The 19694-nt window shown below is 44.5% G+C and overlaps 1 protein-coding gene across 1 annotated transcript in view; it reads left to right on the top strand.

Moving 5' to 3' along the window:
* The first annotated feature begins 11878 nt into the window (after window positions 1-11878).
* Window positions 11879-19694, top strand: part of MARCHF4 (membrane associated ring-CH-type finger 4) — a 104298-nt gene continuing 96482 nt past the window's right edge. The window contains exon 1 of the mRNA XM_047770253.1: window positions 11879-12397. Coding sequence (XP_047626209.1) covers window positions 11879-12397 — 519 coding nt within the window. The remainder of the gene's footprint in view (window positions 12398-19694) is intronic.

The following is a 19694-nucleotide window of genomic DNA, read 5'->3' as shown; positions in this document are numbered from 1 at the left end:
CACCCAACTTGTGCTGACACAGCCAGAGGCCACTCAGTGCGAAGTATCACTTATGTGCCACAAACTCTCCCCCTCTCCAAGCATCTGCAAAAGCTAAAAAAGATTAAATATAATCAGAGACCTAATTAATGTCCTAGTAGTCCAACCCCACCTACCAATAGCCAAACTAATGAATTCTGGTCCACCAAATTCCCAGCTATGCATCATGTTCTCTGACTTCGTCAGTAAACGACTTCTTCCCATCACCAGTTCCCTGGCTTAACATGCTGTCACACCTGTCCCTTTCTAATCTCAAGACGACCTCCCAGTCTTGGTCCTGTCACCCAGTAATTCCCTTAATATACACCCCTTCAGTAATGTACCCTAGAAAAACTAGCCTAGTCAATCTTTTCTTCCAGTTCACTTATGTGGGTAACATGTGTGTGAGTGGTGTGTGTGTGTGTGTTTGTAGAATGAACAGAGAATGGGCTTTGTAGGAAAAAAGGCCTGGATATGGATCTTAGGCATGCCGCTCCATGCACGTCACTTGACCTCTCTGAATCTTAGTTTCCTTATCTAGAAAATGGGACCATTGATCCATACATTAGAGGATTGTGGTAAGAATGGAATAAGAACATACATATCAAGCAAGCACCTAACATTGTCTAAGAGAAACATGGATTAGTGCTAAGTAAGAAGGAGCTAGCTGCAAATTCCTTGCTTAAGGGAATGTTTGCAGTTCTGTTGAGCAAGATAACTCCTTATTAGCTGAAATAAAATTCTGTGCCTCCTTGAGAATTATCTTCTGTAAGAATTTTCACTGAGAGTTAGTTAGTCCTAGGTAGGGGTGGCAAAATTTGTGCAATTCACACATACTTGTGAAATTCAAGAACATTATCTCTTACCGACAGACCGCAATGACTGGGATAAACAGGGAAGCCTCTGTCCTAATAAACAAGTAATTACAGTTGACAATAAATGTATAAACATGACGCTAATTGGCAAATCCTCTCATAGTTGTTCGTAGTTTAGATACCCATGTAGACATGCTTGGCTAAGACCAGGCATATTTGGAGGTATGTGAATATGTGGGCCATAGGGGATACCTTCCTGGTCAACCCTTTTTTTTCCCTTTTTTTTTTGATAGGAAGTATTACGTTTTTAGTCAGGAAATGAGGCCATTTTAGCATCTCAGTTTCTAAGGTAATCCATTTAAACTCAAGTTTCCTTAGGACATTATAATTTATTACATGAAATGCCTTTAGATACAGGGATACTGGGCCTCATTATCTGAGCTCTTTTCAAACTTAGAGATGAAGACATGGTCTATCAAAACTTGGGATTTGGGAACGATGGGTGGTAGAAGGCTGAAAGGAGAGGTGGTTAAGATTAATAAATGGTCTTAAATGAACAGATTATCTTTATTGAACCAGGAAAGAGGCCACATAGGGGACAATGACCTAAATGGAGATTCTATAATGTTTGCAGGTAGAAGGGCTATAGCTTGGAGTTTTCTTCCAAAGCAGAGAGCATTTCCATTTATGCTTCCCTGGAGATGGGTTGAAAAATTATTTTCAATGAGGAGCTGCCACAATTAATTCCTTGGTCATGAGCAAAAACCCTGGAGGCCCTAAATAAATATTTTTCTAAGAAATCCTTTTTTCTTTTATTATTTTTTGATTGCTGTAGTAAGCAAAGGAAAGACTAAACTCTTCCTCTTTTACTCCTCTAGTAATTGTCCTCATAAGGATCATGGTTTTACCTTAGGTTCTCCTTCTCTCATCTTTCCTAGTACATAAGTTTATCTAAGCCATCTTCATGGATAATGAGGTAGAGAGAAGCAGTATTGCCCAGAAGTTAAGGACACTGACTGTGGTTCAGAAAGACTTGGATTTGGCCTCCACTTCATGACTTGTTTCAGTCAGGATATATTAGATTATGCTGAGATAACAAACAGCACCACATTTTTCATTTCTTAACACAATAAGAGTTCATTTGGCCTTTTCATCAAGTCATTGCAAGTCCTAGTAACTCTGCAGGGCAGCTGCCTTCATGTAGTAACACAAACAGTCAAGGCAGCTTTAGTCTCATGGCACCCCCATCTCAACACATGCTCCCATGACTGCAATGGCAGAGGAATCAGGTACTGAACACCACGTACCAGTTCTCAAATGTGTCATCCAAGGAGTTCCTTGTCACTTGAAGTCACACTCCATTGGCAACACTAGCCACAAGACCTTGTTCAATTGCAAAGAGAGATAGGAACTATAGTTTTTCCAAGTATTCAGGAAGGGGAAGAGAATCAGAAATATTGGTGACCACTGGTATTTACTACTGTTAGCATTAGCCACATGCCAACTATTTGATCTCGGGCAAGTTTCTTAACTTTTAGTCTGAGCCTCAGCTCCCTCTTCTGTAAAGTGGGGAAAGCATTAAGCCATAAGTTTGTTGTGAAGAGTAATTGAGACAAAGCACCTAAAGTGTTTTGCACAGTGTCTGGCATAAGTGTTCAAGAAATGGTAGACTTCCAATTCCCCCTCTATTCAGCAACCAGAGTGTCATTAAAAATAGAAATCCGGAGTTCCTGTCGTGGCTCAGTTGTTAACGAACCTGATGAGTAACCATGAGGTTTCGGGTTGGATCTCTGGCCTTGCTCAGGAGGTTAAGGATCCGGCATTGCCGTGAGCTGTGGTGTAGGCCGGCTGCTACAGCTGAAATTTGACCCCTAGCCTGGAAACAGAAAGCCATTACTTAAAAACCTTCAGTGGTTTCCCAGCTCACATAGAATTAAATGCAATCTCTTTCACCATTGTTACAGGACTTCACATGATGTAATTCATGTCCTCTCTTATTTCATTTTCCATCACCCTTCCCTGTTCCCTAATCTCTAGTCTTCCTGACCCTACCTCTATTCCACTAACATTCTACGTCAAGCTCTCTTCTTGCTGACTTCTCTGATTGGAACCTTCTACTCAGATCTTTGCATCGTTAGTTCCTTTTCACCTCTTTGGTCTAAATTCAGGAAGCCTTCTCTCTCCTCACCATCTACTTCCTTCCACTCAACACCCTTGCTAGTAGGTTATTCCCAATCACATTACCTTGTTTGATTTCTTTATAGCACTCATCACCTTATGAAATTTCTTATTTTATTTTCCTCATCTGTTTTCTATACTATCATGAGAGCACTTGGTGAGAGCAAAACCTTCATCTGTCTTGCTTCCTACTGGATTCCTGTCACCAGAAATGGTTCAGACTCCGATGGTGAATGCACAAATCTCTTCCCAGAAGCTTTTCCAAATTACCGTGTTGCCTCTTTTTGATTTGGATTCGGATCATGCTCTTTATGCACTCCTATCTGGAGAAGAATATAAACTTAGAGCAGGAGAATGGCCAGCTCTGCTCATGTGACTGCTGATGGTGAGAGGGTGAGATTCTGGCTCTGAACTTTGTCTTCTAAGCCAATGTTCTCCACTGTGGAGCCCAGGGAGTTAGACAAAAAGACATATCCCAAGACCCAACTACTAAGTCAGAATCTCTGGAAATGAGAGAACCTTGGGAATTTTCACTTTTTTTTTTTTAACAAGCACCCAAACTGAACTTTAAGGCACACTTAGGCTTGAGAGGAGCTCTTATAGGTCTTAAATTCAGTTCACCAATTAAGCATACCAAAAAACTTCTTTTTCTGGTGATCTCTCTCTTACACATATACTTTCATTTCATTGTGAACGATCCAACTTCTTGCCTCAGGTCAGAGTAGAGAGCCTTGGGGCACAAAAAGCAGGGGTACAGTCACTGATGTTCTTAGTGCCCTATGTATGAGTTACCAGTTGCTGTGTAACAAATTACCTCCAAACTTAATGTGTTTCTCACATTTGGGGACACTTTTCTGCTCACTAGAAACTTCTTGAGAAGAATAGGGTAAAGTGACATGAGTCAGGAGCAGAAATAGGAGAGAAAATTAAAATCCATTTCAAATTACTTCTTGTTAGTGCCTCAGTGAAAGGTTTGAATAAGGAGGAGGCTGGCATATCAACTAAGACAGGACTGTAATATTGCCCTAGATTGTTGCAATCCACAATCAAAAGATGTCTATAGCTTGGAGTAACAATTACTATGTTGATGGTTAAGAGTGGTCATAATCCATTCAGTAAATATGTATTGAATACCATTGTATGCTGTCACTGACCTAGGGATCAAAATGGACCAAACCCCCAAAACCAAAACAAAACAAAGCAAAAAACCCCCACAGCAAACAAACAAACAAAACAAACAAAACCCCATGGAATTCCCTGGTGGCTAAGTGGGTTAAGGATCTGAAATTTTCACTACTGTGGTTCAGGTCACTGCTATGGCTCAGGTTTGATGCCTGGCTCAGGAAATTCCACATACTATGAGCATGGCCAACAACAACAACAACAAAACCAAAAAACAAATGAAAAAACCCTGCCCCACAGAGCTTAAATTCCAGAAGAGAAAACAGAAGGAAATGATGCTATCATTTCACTCCTTGTATGAAGAATTTCCTTCTCATGCATTTATAGTCATGAGGAACTCAGTCTTCACCAAGTCCTACATTCAGTGAAAGATTCCCAAAACTATCTCTTCTAAAGCTTGCAGATGAATATCTACTCAAAATGCTTACATGCAGGGGAATGGACTCTGGTTGAGAGGTAAATGTCTCTGTATTTGTGTCTTGGTAGTGGGGTTTGTGATAACATGCAGAGGGCTTAAAACAACTAAATTTATCTCATAGTTTGCAAAGGTCAGAAATTTGAGCACAGCTTGACTGGGTCCTCTGCCTCAGGTTCTTTCATGGAGCTGCATAAAATCGTCATGCCAGGCTCAAGGCTCTACTGGGAAGGATTTTATCCCAACTCGGTCATGTGATTGTGGCTAATCAGTTCCTTGTGGGCTGTTGGACCAAAGGCCTTAGCTCCTCGCTGGCTGTTGGCTCAGTTCCTTGCCACATGGGCCTCTCCATAGTGCAGCTCACAACATGACATCTGATTTCCATCAGAATGAGCAGATGAGAAGATCCAGAGAGAGCATGAGAACAAGATGGAAGTCACAGTCTTTTGTAACCTGATCTCTGAAGTGACATCCCATCACTTTGACTGTATTCTATTTATTGGAAACAAGTCACTAGATCCAGCCCACACTCCAAAGGAGGCAATTACACAAGGTCACGAATACCAGGAAGTAGGGTGCCTTAGGATCCCTTTTAGAAGCTTCCTACCCCACCTTTCTTTTCTTTTTTTTTTTCTTTCTTTTTGGTCTTTTTGTCTTTTAGGGTCACATTGGTGGCATATGGAGATTCCCAGGACAGGGGTCCAATTGGAGCTGAAGCCGTCGGCCTATCCCAGAGCCACAGCAAAGCAGGATCTGACTGTGTCTGCGACCTACACCACAGCTCATGGCACCAGATCCTTAACCCACTGAGTGAGGCCGGGGATTGAACCTGCGTCTTCAAGGATGCTAGTCCAGTTCGTTAACCACTGAGCCATGACAGGAACTCCTACCCCCACCTTTATTGAGTTTTGAACTATCTTTTGATATGACACACAGTAGGACAGACAGATAGTAACTGTGTGGGGATTCTATGTGGAAATTTAGTTTAAAAGGCGTCATTGTATCATAAGAGCATACACTTTACGTTGAGAGAAGCCTCTGTTAGAGTCTCAGCTTTGGTGTTCACCAACTGTTTATAACTTTAGACTTAGTTTCTCTGAGAATCATTTTTCTCATTTAAAAAAATGTAGAAATTACCTACCACCTAAGGAGTTTTGAGGAGCAAAAATCACTTGGGCAAGGCCCTTGTTAAAATACAGATTCTTAGGTTGCTCCCCAAGAAGTTTATATTCCATATACTTGGGTTGTCACATAAGAATTACAATTTTTAATAAGTACATATGAAAAACATTTGTGGCTCAGTATATGATAGCTATTAATAAATTGCATGATAATTAACTTGCGTGATAACAGTAATTCTGCAATTATTCTAGAGGAACTACATATTTAAAGAGTTAGCTGTGAATTTGTGGTAAGCAAATTGTATTGAGGATTAGAAGACATATAAGTTCTAGCCTTTGACACTTACTTTGCTTGGAATCTTAGGCACAGAGCCACCCAATCTTTCTGGACCTATTTTTCCCCAACCTCTGTAAAATGCCTTCTAGCCTGATTATTCTCTATCTAGGAAAAGAGACAGTAACTGATAGCATGAAATCCCTTTAGGGGCTCCCATGGTTGGTGAGACAATTGCAATGCCCCCATAATAAGACTTTTCTGAAACTTTGAGCTCCTAATATTTCCTCCTGAGGACTATTTCTTGGAGCCTCTCATTCTTACACTCTTCTAATTCATATGACCCCAGCATCCCTGTATGTAATGAAATATATCTGAAAACAACCTCGTTTAAAAGAATAAATCTATTAAGGAGCTGAGAACTTTCTGGCGTGAAATGAAAAATATTGATTGCTTCTCACCTGTTAGCAGTGAAATCCCATCCAGTTAATTAACCTGCTCAGAGATAAAGTTTATTTCTGCCCTTCGCCTTCAGCTCCAAATCTTTAAAACCATTAAAACAAGTACATGGTCAATGAATAAATCTTTTCCCAGAGTGGAATTCAGGGCCTTCTGTAATCTGGCATCAGCCTACCTTTTGACTTTAGCTCTTACCTTCAAGCACCTTCCACTCCAGTCAAATGGAAGAACTAAAGTATTCAGCATTCTCCTTGTCAGAAATACACTTCCCTCCTCTGAATTCTACATATTAACTCAGTTCAAATCACTTTTTGAAAAAGGCTTTCCTGGAGCTCTAACATGTCCACCTTCCCCCCCGCCCCAATTCTCCTAAATGCTGCCAAGGTGTAAGCATTAATTTTATCCTTATTCTAAGCACTCCCCAAAGTTTTAATACCATTGTAGCGCTTATTGTATAACTTACATTATGATTATGGATATATTTATAGTGCTGGACCCTAGAGAATGCAATTCCAACCAATTCCTTTTTGTGCTCCTCACATCCTCTAACACAATGCTTTGCCTATGATTGGGGTTTAGTAAACATATTTTGAATGCTTAACTGGAGACCCATTGATTTATGGCTTTTACTCTTGGGGGCTCACAGCCACTGTTTCATCATTAGTATAAGGAGACTTTAAATAAGTGAGGCACATTTCAAGATTTACATTATATTCAAAACCGAACTTTCAAGCTTTCCAGTTTTTTTGAAGACAGTCTTGTTGTTGCTCCCCATCCTTAGCAGGTTTCTGTTTCTAAAAATCTTTTTTTTTTCTCTTAGAGGAAGCATTGTAAAAGACAGTCTTCTTATGGATATCACCCCTTTCAATGGCTCTGAATATTAGCTTCATATGGCTTTTCGTTCTCCTGTCCCAATTTACTTATATGACACACTTGGATCTATTATTTTATTGGCATAAAACCCTGAAACTGAATTTTAGGTAAAGCAAATATTCAGTCATGTATGAGAGCATTTACTTATGTGCATCAAGGATGAAGAGGGGAAATAAGGTAGCTTTATTGAAACAAGAAGGACATTCACTCATTCAATCTTCTTTTTTTTTTTTTTTTTGTCTTTTTAGGGTTGTACCTGTAGCATATGGAAGATCCCAGGCTGCAGCTACCAGCCTATGCCACAGCCACAGCAACACCAGAACTGAGCGGCATCTGCAACTTACACCATGGGCTCATGGCAACACTGGATCCTTAACCCAGTGAGTGAGGTCAGGGATCAAACACACATCCTCATGGGTTCACTACAGCTGAGCCACATCAGGAACTCCCCAATGTTCATTTTCTTTTTCTTCTCTTTCTTTCTTTATTTCTTCCTTCCTTCCTTCCTTTCTTTCTTTCTTTCTTTCTTTCTTTCTTTCTTTCTTTCTTTCTTCTTTTTTTTTTTTTTTTGAGAGGGGGGCATACCTGCAGCATGTGGAAGTTCCCAGGTCAGGGATTGAATGGGCACCACAGCAGTGACCTGGGCTCTTCAGTGACAACACCGGATCCTTAACCTCCTGCTCCACGAGGGAACTCTGAGTATTCACTATCTTGATCACCTACCAGACTTTCGGTGTTGTGTTATGTGCTGATGATTCAAATATAAATACTGGTTGTCCTTTCCTTCAAGGATCTCTGAGTCTTGAAAAGGGAAATGAATATATAATGAGGTCATTATTAGAGAGTGTAAGCTGTACAATGTCAGAAGCAAGCATGGGTAATGTGAGAATTTTCTTTGAGAACAGATGGGCTTTTTTAAGCAAAGAAAATCTCTTTTGCAGCACAATGGTCATGATGATATTAACGAAATGTGTATCACTTTGTAGTTATTAACAGCATAACCATCTTCTTCCAACCTCTCACCTTGGGTCAGGTATCAGCATCCACCATGGCTACTGAGACATGATTCAAACAAGCAGCTACCATGGACAACCAAGACCCACACTTAAGTCCTTGCCCCTTAGAGCTTGTAGGAATGAATCATCGAAGGAGATGGCAGCAAAGGGGTAGTTTTCTTATGATTCATAGGGCTGAACTTCATGCCAATGATATTTCAGAGCAGAGATTTTTGCATGCTTCTCTGTCTATGGCTCCAACATTTTTAAAGGAGTGGATATGACTCATTGGGATATCTCATCCAAGTCTATGACCTTAGAGGTGTAGGTGTGTGTGTGTTTGTGTGTTGGGGGGTAGTAGTTATGAGGAAATTCAAGAAAGCAATCCTGAGTTTTAAGTGACCAAACTCTACAGCTGCAAGTACTAGTTTTGTACAGACCACTTTAAATTTTCTTTTTCTTCACATTTAGGGTCAGTTTTCTATTTACTAGCAACTGATTGGGAACAAGGGAGTGGGATGACATGGGTCAGAAGTAGAAATTATAGAGAAAATTAACATCCGTTTCAAATTACCTCTTGTCAGTGGCTCAGTGAAATCTTCAAATAGAGGGGAGGCTGGAGATATTGGTTAATATGGGCCTGTAATATTGCTGTGGACTCTTATGATTATAACTGAAAGAGGCCTATGACTTGGAGCAATGATGACCTTGGAGATGGTGGTCGTAATCCATTCAACAAATATGTATTGACAATCTCCTCTATGTCATCACTGACCTAGGCACAAAGGATTTAAATGATCTCAAAAGTCATCCTGAGCTTTGGAACTTAAATTCTAGGAGACACTGGAAAAAGTGGTGCTAGCAACCCTCTCCCTGTTAGAAATGTTTCTTTCCTCATGAGTTTCTGGGCACAAGGGGCTTAGTGTTCATAAAGTCCCAGCAAAAGAGAAAGAATCAAACACACAAATGTATCTCTTCTAAAGCTTGCAGATTGATATCTGCTTAAAATATTTCTATGAGCAGGAGATGGACTCTGGTTGAGATGCAGAGGTCTCTGTATATGTGCATCGAGGGGGGCAATGCCAGTGCACAGTGGGAAGAAATTCTACAGCAGTACTATCCATCCTGATACTATCCAGCTGGGGGAAATTTAGTACCTGAATCGCTCCCCTCCACCCCACTTGCCTATCTCTCTCTTCTGCCACTTCACTCCCTCCTCCCTTTCTTCCTAAATCCCTCCTCCTCCTTCCTTCCCTTTCCCTTGGTCCCTCCCCATCCCTTTCCCTTGAACAGTTTTTCCCTCCTCCTCTCTCTCCCTGTCGTCCGCTTCCCCTCCTCAAACCCTCCCCGGCGTCTGCGTCAGGCCCCCACTTGCGTGACGCGCAGGGTCTGGGTGGGAGCTGTCCACTCGCCCGGGGTGCTGAATGCAGCTGCGGCGGCGGCGGCGGAGGCGGCGGCAGAGATAGCTGAGAGCCTTCTCCGCTCCAAGAACCTTGTTTCCAGACCTCGGACGGTCAACTCACAGCCCGCCACCTCCCTTCCAGCACCACCCCTTTGGGAACTGAGCCAGGGGGGCAGCAGTCGCGGCGGCGGGTGCTGAGCAACGGTGGAAGACAACACCTGGCAGCAGCCTGGAATCTGATTTGCTTCCTCTCGCCTTTTATAAGAGATATACTTATACACGGTTTTGGGGAGTCTCAAGGACCAAGCCGGAGCCAAGTCCTGGCTGCCTCCCACCTCGGCCACGCTGCTTCGTTTCCCGCTCCCACCCTCAACTGGCATCTCAAACAAGCCCTACCTCGTTTCATCTACGAGGAGAGGTAGCAACAGCGAGCCCAGCCAGCCAGAGGCAGCAGAGAGGAGGGAGGGGCGGGGCGGGGGGGGCAGAGAACCGACCGAGGCCGCCCTTGGTGGGGGTAGCGGGGGCAAAGCTGCCCTGAAGACCTGGCAGCAGCCCTCCTCCGCCTCTTCCCCTCCAGAAGCACTCTTTCCTTGTTATTTGAGAACAGAATTATTCTTATTCCACTAGTATTGTTTCATTTTTTGTTACCCCCCACTCCTCACTCCTCAGCCGCCCCCACCCCTACGCTTGCCTAGCCTCTGGTTGCATGGCAGCGCTGCCCGGGCGCGGGGGCTCAAGGCCAGCCCCCCGGGAAGGAGGAGGAGGAGGAGGAGGATCATGAGGTCGGGAGTCTCCATTGCGCCGGAGGGCGAGCAGCAGCCAGAGGACGAGCCGGAGCAGCCCCCGCCCCGGAGACACCCGGACGCCGACAAGCAGTCGCCACCGTCACCACAGCAGCATCGGTGCCCACTGGCAGACCCAGAGCAAGAGGAGGAGGGCGACAGCGGCCCAGAAGAGGAACAAGGGGAAAAGACGAGGCCACTCACCCACCCGGACCTGCCTTTCTCCCGGCCCTTTCCCCTCGCCCAAAGGGACATTTGATGGAGCCAAGGGAAGGGGGCCGAGGCTTTACAGACAGCTGCAGGGGTGGACTGGGGGCTGATATCATGTAACTACTTCTTCCTCTAGTCCCCTCCCACACGCCCCTTTTCTCTACCCCTTCTCTCTGCTCCACTGCCTCCCACCCAGCAAACACACACCCTTCCTCTAGCCAGAATTTTAATGCTCAGGAAGGAGGTGGCTCTGCAAGGGTTAAACGATCTTTTCTGTTTTTCCCTTTCCCCTGTCCTTAGTTCCTGATTTTCCCACCTCTGTTCTCCTAATTGGCTTTTCCCTCTTCTGTGCAGCCGTTTGGCTGCAGAGGCAAAGCACAAACCTCTTGCCCAATTTCACCTGAAACCCTTCCCCTCACCCACTGCTCTCTTAAAAGCAACTCTGGTGCTCCTGGGGGTTAATTGCCCCCGTCTTCTGCCCTGGAGAATTAAAACTTCTCCCATCCTCCTCTCTCCCCCCCCTCCCCCCCAGCTCCTCCCCCACCAAAAAAAAAAACTAACCTCCTCCTACCTGAGGAAAACTAAGGAAAACTATCTTTTCTCTTTAGCACAGACAGCCCTCAATTCTTCACTGAGCTACTTTGCCCTAAGCCCAGCTCAGTCCACTCCAAATTTTATTTATAACCTTCCCCACCTTTTTATATAAAAGGAAGATTTTTCCCATTGCCTAGGAATTTGAGAGAAACCCAATAAGCATCTCTTGTGGAACTTTTAAGCAGTTAGACCTTGATCCCAATTCCCTAACAGCACATCCTCAATATTTTTTCTATCTCCCTGCCCCTATCTGTGCCCCCAGGTCAAACCCAAAAAAGAAATACCCTGAACAAATCTTAAGATTGGGGTAGATTTGGGGGATAGTCAAGAAAATCCTTTCGTTGTTGGGCTTTCCACACAGAATTCAGAATCAGTGAATCACAGTGCTCAGTCCTGAGGGCAATTTATTTGCTACTTGGAGGAGATATAAAGTGGAGCCAGTGAAAACGAAGACTCCCCCCATAACACAGATACACTGTGGACCCCCCACCCCCACCATCCTATCCTTCTCTGCAAAGACTCCACCTGCCCCTACCGGGCTCTCTGCTTCCACTGGGCACATGCTGATACCCCTGAGTGGGCTGCTCTGGTGGTGGTGCTGCTGCTGCTGCTGTGCCTGGTACCACTGTGGATTGTGTGCCCCAGCTCCCCAGATGTTGCGCCACCAGGGTCTCCTCAAGTGCCGCTGCCGCATGCTCTTCAATGACCTGAAGGTTTTCCTCCTGCGGCGCCCACCTCCAGCGCCCCTGCCCATGCACGGAGAACCCCAGCCCCCTGGTTTGGCGGCCAACAATAACACCCTTCCGGCTCTGGGTGCCGGGGGGTGGGCAGGCTGGAGGGGCCCTCGAGAAAGGATGGGCAGGGAGACCCCTCCTCTGCCACCTCCACCACCTTTGCCACCTTCTGTGGAAGATGACTGGGGTGGCCCAGCTACAGAGCCACCTGCCTCACTGCTCAGCAGTGCCTCCTCAGATGACTTCTGTAAGGGAAAGACTGAGGATCGCTACTCACTGGGTAGCAGCCTGGACAGTGGCATGAGGACCCCGCTCTGCCGCATCTGCTTTCAGGGGCCAGAACAGGTGAGACCCTTTTCCCCTTTCTTCTGGTATCTCCACGTCTTGCAGATTGCTACTTGCCTACTTGCACTGGGGAACTGCTGTGCTGTCTCTAGTGTGATGACTCTAAGTTTTAAGGTCTCTTCTCTGACGTTTCCTGTGGTTAAGTTTGCCTGACATATATGGTGCATGGTGGAGCCTGCTTGGTGGCTTGTTTGTACCCCATTTTTGCATTCTCCTTCCAGTGCTCAATGGACATAAGTTCAATTCCATCCAAAAATTCCATAAGCATCCTCAGAGTAAAAGATTCCAGTTGGAAGGGATGAAATGAAGGAACTTGGTGGTACCATACCTGTTGCCAAGATACCCTTGTATCTGATTTATTGTTAGTGACATTTTCCCCAGCCAATCTTCAGTCCCAGATTCAAACTTCTTCCCTCTCTGGAAGTTCGTGGAGATCTTCTCCTTTGCAAGCCTATGCCTGCTCCTTACCTTTGAGACTACCCTCTCCCATACTATATTGACATCTTCGGCAGTACATTTTAGTCACTGTAGAAGAAATGGAGAGGGATTGTAATTTCAAGAAGATTATACAATTTTCCAAGACATTTCTTGGCAGACTCCAATTTTTCCTAGCTTGAAAGCAGGTAGGTAGGTAAGGAGAGAGTGAGTTTAAGGGATATGGAGAAGGAAGTTGAGAATCTTGTCATAACTATTCTTCTCAGGGCTGAAGCATGTGAAATTAGAAAGTACCTTAAACTCTCCTCATCTAGGATAGAGGGTGGCAAGTACCTCATGGACCAGAGTCTTCCCAAGGTCAAGGGTTCTCCCTACTCCATTCATTTAGAGTTTCATAGATACACTCCAGCAGCCCCACCTCCTCCAGCTTCCCTTTCAATCTAGTGTCTGCAGTGCTGGATAGCATATGCACATTCTTTTGGAATCATGAATTGTGGCAACACTTTCTACAGAATCCCAGACAGGAAAGATCCACCTGAAAATCTGGTCTAGTTAGTATGCTGGAGGAAGAATATTCAGTTGCACCCTAGTCAAGTTTAGGTGGTCACACCAGGCACATCTTCACTAGTTTCCCAGCAGTGGAGGGAAGACTTGTGGGTTTTCCTGGGACAGTAGAATGCCATGCTGGCTCTGGTTCTTGTTGAGGGCTTTCTCTGTGAGAAGCAGGCTTCACTTATGTTTTATCTTATTCATTCACTTATTCATTTTATCCTTGCTCTGAATGGGAAGGACACTTCAGAGACAGCTGATGGCTGGGGCTACCGCCTGGGTATTATGAGAGAAGGTTATGTTGACCTCAGTGTGAATAAATGTCTCTGAGAGGCTGGGAACTGGGTTTTCCCTTCCAATAACTAGGATTGCCTTAAGGCCCAATTGGAGTGTTGCCCAGAGCCAAGGATTACCATTAAGAGAGAAGGTACAGGGTATCTGCTGAGTGCCCCTTGCCCCTCTTTCAGCCCCTCTCTCTACTTCTAATGCCAGCACAGGCCTCCAGCACAGACACAAGGTAGAGTAGCATGGCTGAGAAGAAGAGTGGTACCTGCTTTTGGGATGTTCCTGGTCAGCATCTATCTGAATCAGAAGCCGGGGGCGGGAGCAGGGGGAGATATTTTGCTTTCTAACTTCTAAAGCTATTTCTTACTTCTCCCATCTGGCCTGGCTCAGGTCTGCATGTAAAAGGGGCCACTGGGAGCATGACTTCAGGCAAGAATACCTTTGTCTCTAGAAAACAGCAGGACTTGGAGCCTGTTCTGATGCTATTCACCTGCTGTGTGAGATTCTTCAAATTTATTTATACCTCTGGGCTCCTTTTCCAACTTCTGTGATTTAGAGGAACCTTTCTCTCTTCCCCTCATTTCCTTATAAGTGTTTTGAGAGGATTCAGAGATAATGAGCCTGAAAATGACTTGAAATGGACTAACACAATGGCATGTATTTTGATCATGGAGAAACAGTATTTTGTTTGAATAGAAAAAGAAAGGGATTATTAGGAATGTTGTGAAATACCCCCACATGATGCAGGGTCTGGTTGGAACTTAGCTTTCCTTTCTTGTTCATTATTTTTATGATATGTCATAAATAAAGCATGGAATAAAACAATTAACACCAAGAAAAGAATGGGCTCTATTATTATGTGGGAGGAATGGGGGCCATGTCGATATTAAGACTGGATCAAATCAAGCACTTCCTGCATATGATTATTAATTACATTTTGAGGGTTTGCTTTATTTGCATGGGAGCCAGGAAATTTTAATGGAATTGTGGTATAATAGGAATAAAAGTAGCTTGTGTTAGATATGAACACACTGTCCCACTTTTGGCTTGTTTTTCTTCAAAGGATTTTAATGAAAAAGAGAGACAAAGGGGAGGAGATAGGGAAAACTCTGTAGAGAAGAGAGGGAGAGAGAGAGACAGAAAGTGAGATTTCGGTATTTTGTTTTCTGTTAAGGAAGGGAGCCGTCCAGCAGTTGTCCACACGTGGCATTGAACGGGGTGCAGAAACTCTGCAGTCTCAGTAGCTGAAAGACTTGGTCTTTTCTCTGCCCAAACAAAGGAACTGAACAGCTCCCCCAGGCACTGCCCCTGCTCCAGGTGTAAAACACTGCCCAAACTGAAAATCTGGTCTCTTCCTGCCAATGGATTATAACGTACATGGTGAGGGGCAGACAACTAAAGGATCCAGCAAATTCCACATCTGCATGTCTCTATACAGGACTTAGTCTTCATTCATATGTGCATGTATTTATTTAGCAAATATTTATTGGGCAACTACGGCACCCTGGATATTGTTCCAGAGCCTGAGTATCCAAGGAGCGAACAAATCAGATGAGATCTCTGCTCATCTGAAGCTAACATTCTAGTGAAGATGCAGAAATAGACAAGTAAACTAGTAAATAAATAAGTTGTATTGAGTACCATAGCGAAGGCAAAACAGGAAAATGAGTTAGATAAGGGAGGGCTCAGGGAGCTGCATTACACAGAGTGATTGGACACAGCTTTCCTGAGAATGTACCCTCTGACACCTAAGTGATGAGAATGACACAGAGATGCACACATAGGTCTAGAGGAAGAGCTTTCCAGTTCGAGGAGACAGTATGTTCAAAGGCTTAGCATGTTTGAGAAACAGAGGGAGGATAGGAGGAGGGAGAGGGATGGGGTGTGGACAAGTGTTTGAGGGCCAACTTGGTTCCATGCTGGACGGTGGACCACTCTCCTCCCCTCAGCCAGTCATTCAGGTGGGACAGGGGTCAGTCCAGGATCCATCAGTGTGGGACAAGAACCTGGTCAGCAAGCCCGTCCATTTCTGGTTGAAGCTGCACTAGTTCACTTCAGGGAGCCGTGTGCGATGGTGGGTAAGCCAAGGTCTCTGAATTCACGTGGCTCCATTTGGAGGTTTGAATGATTTGGGTAGCTTCTCTCTGCTTCAGGTTTCTCATTTGTAAAACTGGGATGATAGTGATAGTATGTTATTCTGAGCATCAGATCAGTCAACACAGTTAGAGTGGTGCTGTCAGTGTTTGTTGTTATCTTAGTGGCAAGAGGTTGCCTTCTTCCCACATACCTTGTTTTAAAGGAAAAGTGTGCCTCAGCTCCCAGGCTGGCAGAAGGATGGCTGTGATGTGGTCTGTCTGTGGTAGTTGATTGCTTCTTGCCCACTCACATTGCTCTAGACAGAGTGCTGCTCTTCTCTTTCCATCATCAAAAGTCTCTATTAAGTGCCTACCTATGCCTGCTGCTCTGCTGAGCAGGGTCTGGAGACACAGAGCAGATGTGGCCTTGCCCCCTCTGGGAGTTTCACTATCTAACCCAGACATCACAGAGGCTGATAGAGAGCAAGAACACACAGACACTGAGTTGCAGGTGAATTACAGTAATAACGGGGACAAGACAGAGATGCATGCTTAAAAGCGGTTAGTGTGAAGGGTGCCTATTCAGAGAGACAAGCGGAGGAATTTGCTACCATTTCTCCAATTAGTCAGGGAAGGTTCCTCTGCTGCTGCTGAAGACGACATGAGAAGAAATAGACTTAGGCTGAGTTTAGAAAGCTGGAAGCAGAAGAAATGTGAGCCACACAGATAACAAAGAGATGAAAGCACCTCCCAGGCTGGTCAGCTGTGGAACACCTGGAGTGGGTACAAGGGTGAAATCCACCATGGGAGTGGGTGTGATGGAGCACCTGTTCTGGACCTAATGAAAAGCAGGAAAAAGGCAGGTCTGCCTCCCTTATTCTTTCTGGAGTTCATTTCCCTAGAGCTCTGCATTCAGAAGGGGCAAGAGTAGTGTGAAATATTTTAGTCAGTGTTTCAGGTTCTCAGAAAGTAAGAAAAGTGTTTTTCAGGGCTCGAGGGAAACTGGAGATGCCAAGATGCAAGGAGAACCCTGGGTTTAGAGACCAAGTAGAGCATTTCAGGAGAGATTCAAGGTGTATATTATTTTTCTTAGCACCATGTTTTGATTTTAAATTTCTTTGTGGGATCGATTAGTTAGTATCTGGCCCTGCAAAGAATAGAATAATCCCTAACGTTTATGGAATCTAGGACCAGAGTAGATGGAGGCTCACCTATCATAGGCCAAAATATTTAGAAGTAACAAATCCAGCTAACAAACTGTTAAACAAAATGCATTTTATTCTTCTATCCTGACAAATATACCTTCAAAACAACCTGGAAGACGGGTTTGAATTTTAAACTGTTAGAGTCTTCTGAATTCTGTGCTAGTCAAGTGGGGGTATCTGGGCCTTGGTCAGCAGGCCACTCGGATCTGATGTTCTTTCCACCTTTGGCTCCATCCTGCACCATGATGAGCCTTGACACATATGTGTGGACACACCAGCTGGCTTGTCCAAGCTCTAACTATATTACCCTCAAAGAGCTTCCCCTTGTGCATGGAGAAGAGAACCATGGGTTCTTGGAGTAGGCTCAAGGCTGAATAAGCAGGAGTTCCAGGGTTCCAGGAATCAGACATGTTCTAGAAAGGGGCATGTGGATCTCTGACTCTGCAGACTCCTCACTCTATGGGAAGTGTGCAGCTGATGAAGGGCCAGGGTGGAGCCTCCTAGAGCAAGACATCCTCTTGCGTGAGTCTAAGTGAGGCACTGCAAATGGACTGTAAGATCCCAGGAAGCAGTGACTTGTGTTTGCTCATCGATCTATTGCCTGGCACCTGCTTCATGCCCCAGAAGTATTTGTTGAACGAATGAGCCTTTAGAGCTCATCTAGTGGGCAGCTCCACAGGTAGAGGAACTGGGGAGAAAAGACTGCAGGGGAGAGAAATAGTCATGGGCATCAAATGCTGACAGTGTGCTGTGCACAAGAAGGAGCAGACCTGTTCTGTAGGGTTATAAAAGGCAGTGTCTTGGCCAGTGATGGATTCTTCAAGGAAGCCAACTTAAGTCTTGATATGAGGAAGAACTTTCTATCAAAGCGATCCTAAGATAGCATAGGCTGCCTTAGAAAAGGGGCTAAAGTGGGCCACTGGGATGAGTAAACTTTAAGATCCTTGCTTGAGCTTGAGACTTAGGGTTCATTACAATGAGATTGCTGGGGACCCAGAGAGATTTTTATTTTTTTAATTTTAAAATTTAATTTTTTAATGGCCACACCTGTGGCATGTGGAAGTTTCCTGGGCAGGGATCAAATCTGACCTGCAGCTGTGATCTGAGCCACTGCCATCAGATTCTTGACCCACTGTACAGCAGTGGGGACTCTGAGAGATATTTTTAATCTAAGCAGAAAGAGATGGAGCTGCATCTCTTTCTAATTCAAGAGTCATCTAGTCCCAGTATATCTAGTTTCAGCATATATAACACATGACATGTATACATGTGTCTTCAGCAAAGACCACAAAGAGAAGTTTCTGTCCTGTGTTTATAGAAGTCCTAAGTTTGTGGCAAGCACAGGATTGCTGTAATCATGAATTTACACCATGCACATACAATACACAAGCAAGCATTTCATATATGGTAGGCAACAGATAACATCAAGGACTTAGGATGTCTGGGAAAGGGGAAGGCCACTTACTGCTACCCCTCCCTCAAAGTCCTGAATGAGCTATTGTCATTTTCCCATCTGAGATTTTTTTTCCCACTGTGGTTTTCTCAGTTCTTACTTCTGCCAGTCCTGGTCCTATTTAAACTGGAATCTCCAAGGACCATTTTCTTATGATTCTCATCAGTGCTCCAGTACTTTATTGGGAGATGATATAAGGATGTTCAAACCTCACCATTGGGTCCCTAACAATTTCCCAGATTTGGCCATCTATTATTTACACACACATACACACATACATGCACATGCAGACATATGAATAAAGCTTTGAGTGAATCTGTCTCATGTTCACAGAATTAGGGATTGGAGGAGGGGAGACACCGGTATCTTGCAGGGGTGGAGTGATTCTTACTTCAACCGTCTGTAGATCCTCTACACAGTGTTCACCTTGTAATCCTTCTTCACTTGCCAGCCTGCATCTGCTTGTGGTGGGTTGGCTAATTTATTGGGTGTGGCTTCTAGCTAAGGCCCCCAGACAGAGAATTACTTAATAAAGCCAGTAGAGCAGGAGTGAAATATGGATTTCAAAAGAGCCTGGGAGAGATACTGGGAATCAATCTCTCTCTCTCTGCTCTCTTTTCTGTGTTGGAGAAGCCCAGCTGTGGTCTGTGTGTTGGGGGAAGGAGAGCTCGAGGGGGAGGGGATACTCAAAGGAGTGTGGGGGATGAGCGAGCTGCTTCTTGTTTGCTGGGAAGGAAGCCAAGTTGGAAGTGAGCCCGGATGTAAAGGAGCTGGTGAGTGAATACTGTGTGGGCCGAGCTATATGCCATCCCCCATCAAGAAGTATCGTATGTAAGGCAGAGTCCCATACACCCTGTGTGTATTCATATAGTACACATTTGATACCCCTGTAAATGCTAAAAGTAAAAAGTAAAAACTGACAGTCTCATGCCCAAATAGGCAAAATTGAATAAGTAATCATTTGAAGTCTAGGTAGAAGCAACCATCAGGAAAAAAAAAGGGGGAGGATATGCAAATATAGGCTCTATCTCGGGGATCCAAGCCCAGGAAGGGGACACACCAGCCCCAGCCTTGCACCCAGCTTACTGCTCTGATGAGAATGTCTCTAGGACCTGCTCAGAGGTGGTGAGGAAGTCAGATCAAATTCATTTCCTTTTTCATAGAAATGTTACTTTGGATGTGATTAAAGAGACTCAACCTCAGTTTCTCCAGAAGCAGTCTCTTGAAGCCACCCATGTGGCTGGCATAGGGCTCTGCATATAGTACAGATTCAATATTTGTTGATCCTTTCCCCT

Source organism: Phacochoerus africanus, chromosome 3 (assembly GCF_016906955.1).
Source record: "Phacochoerus africanus isolate WHEZ1 chromosome 3, ROS_Pafr_v1, whole genome shotgun sequence".
Taxonomy (NCBI): Eukaryota; Metazoa; Chordata; class Mammalia; order Artiodactyla; family Suidae; genus Phacochoerus; species Phacochoerus africanus.
Note: the sequence above shows the minus strand (reverse complement) of the source record. Positions and strands in the feature narration are given on the sequence as shown.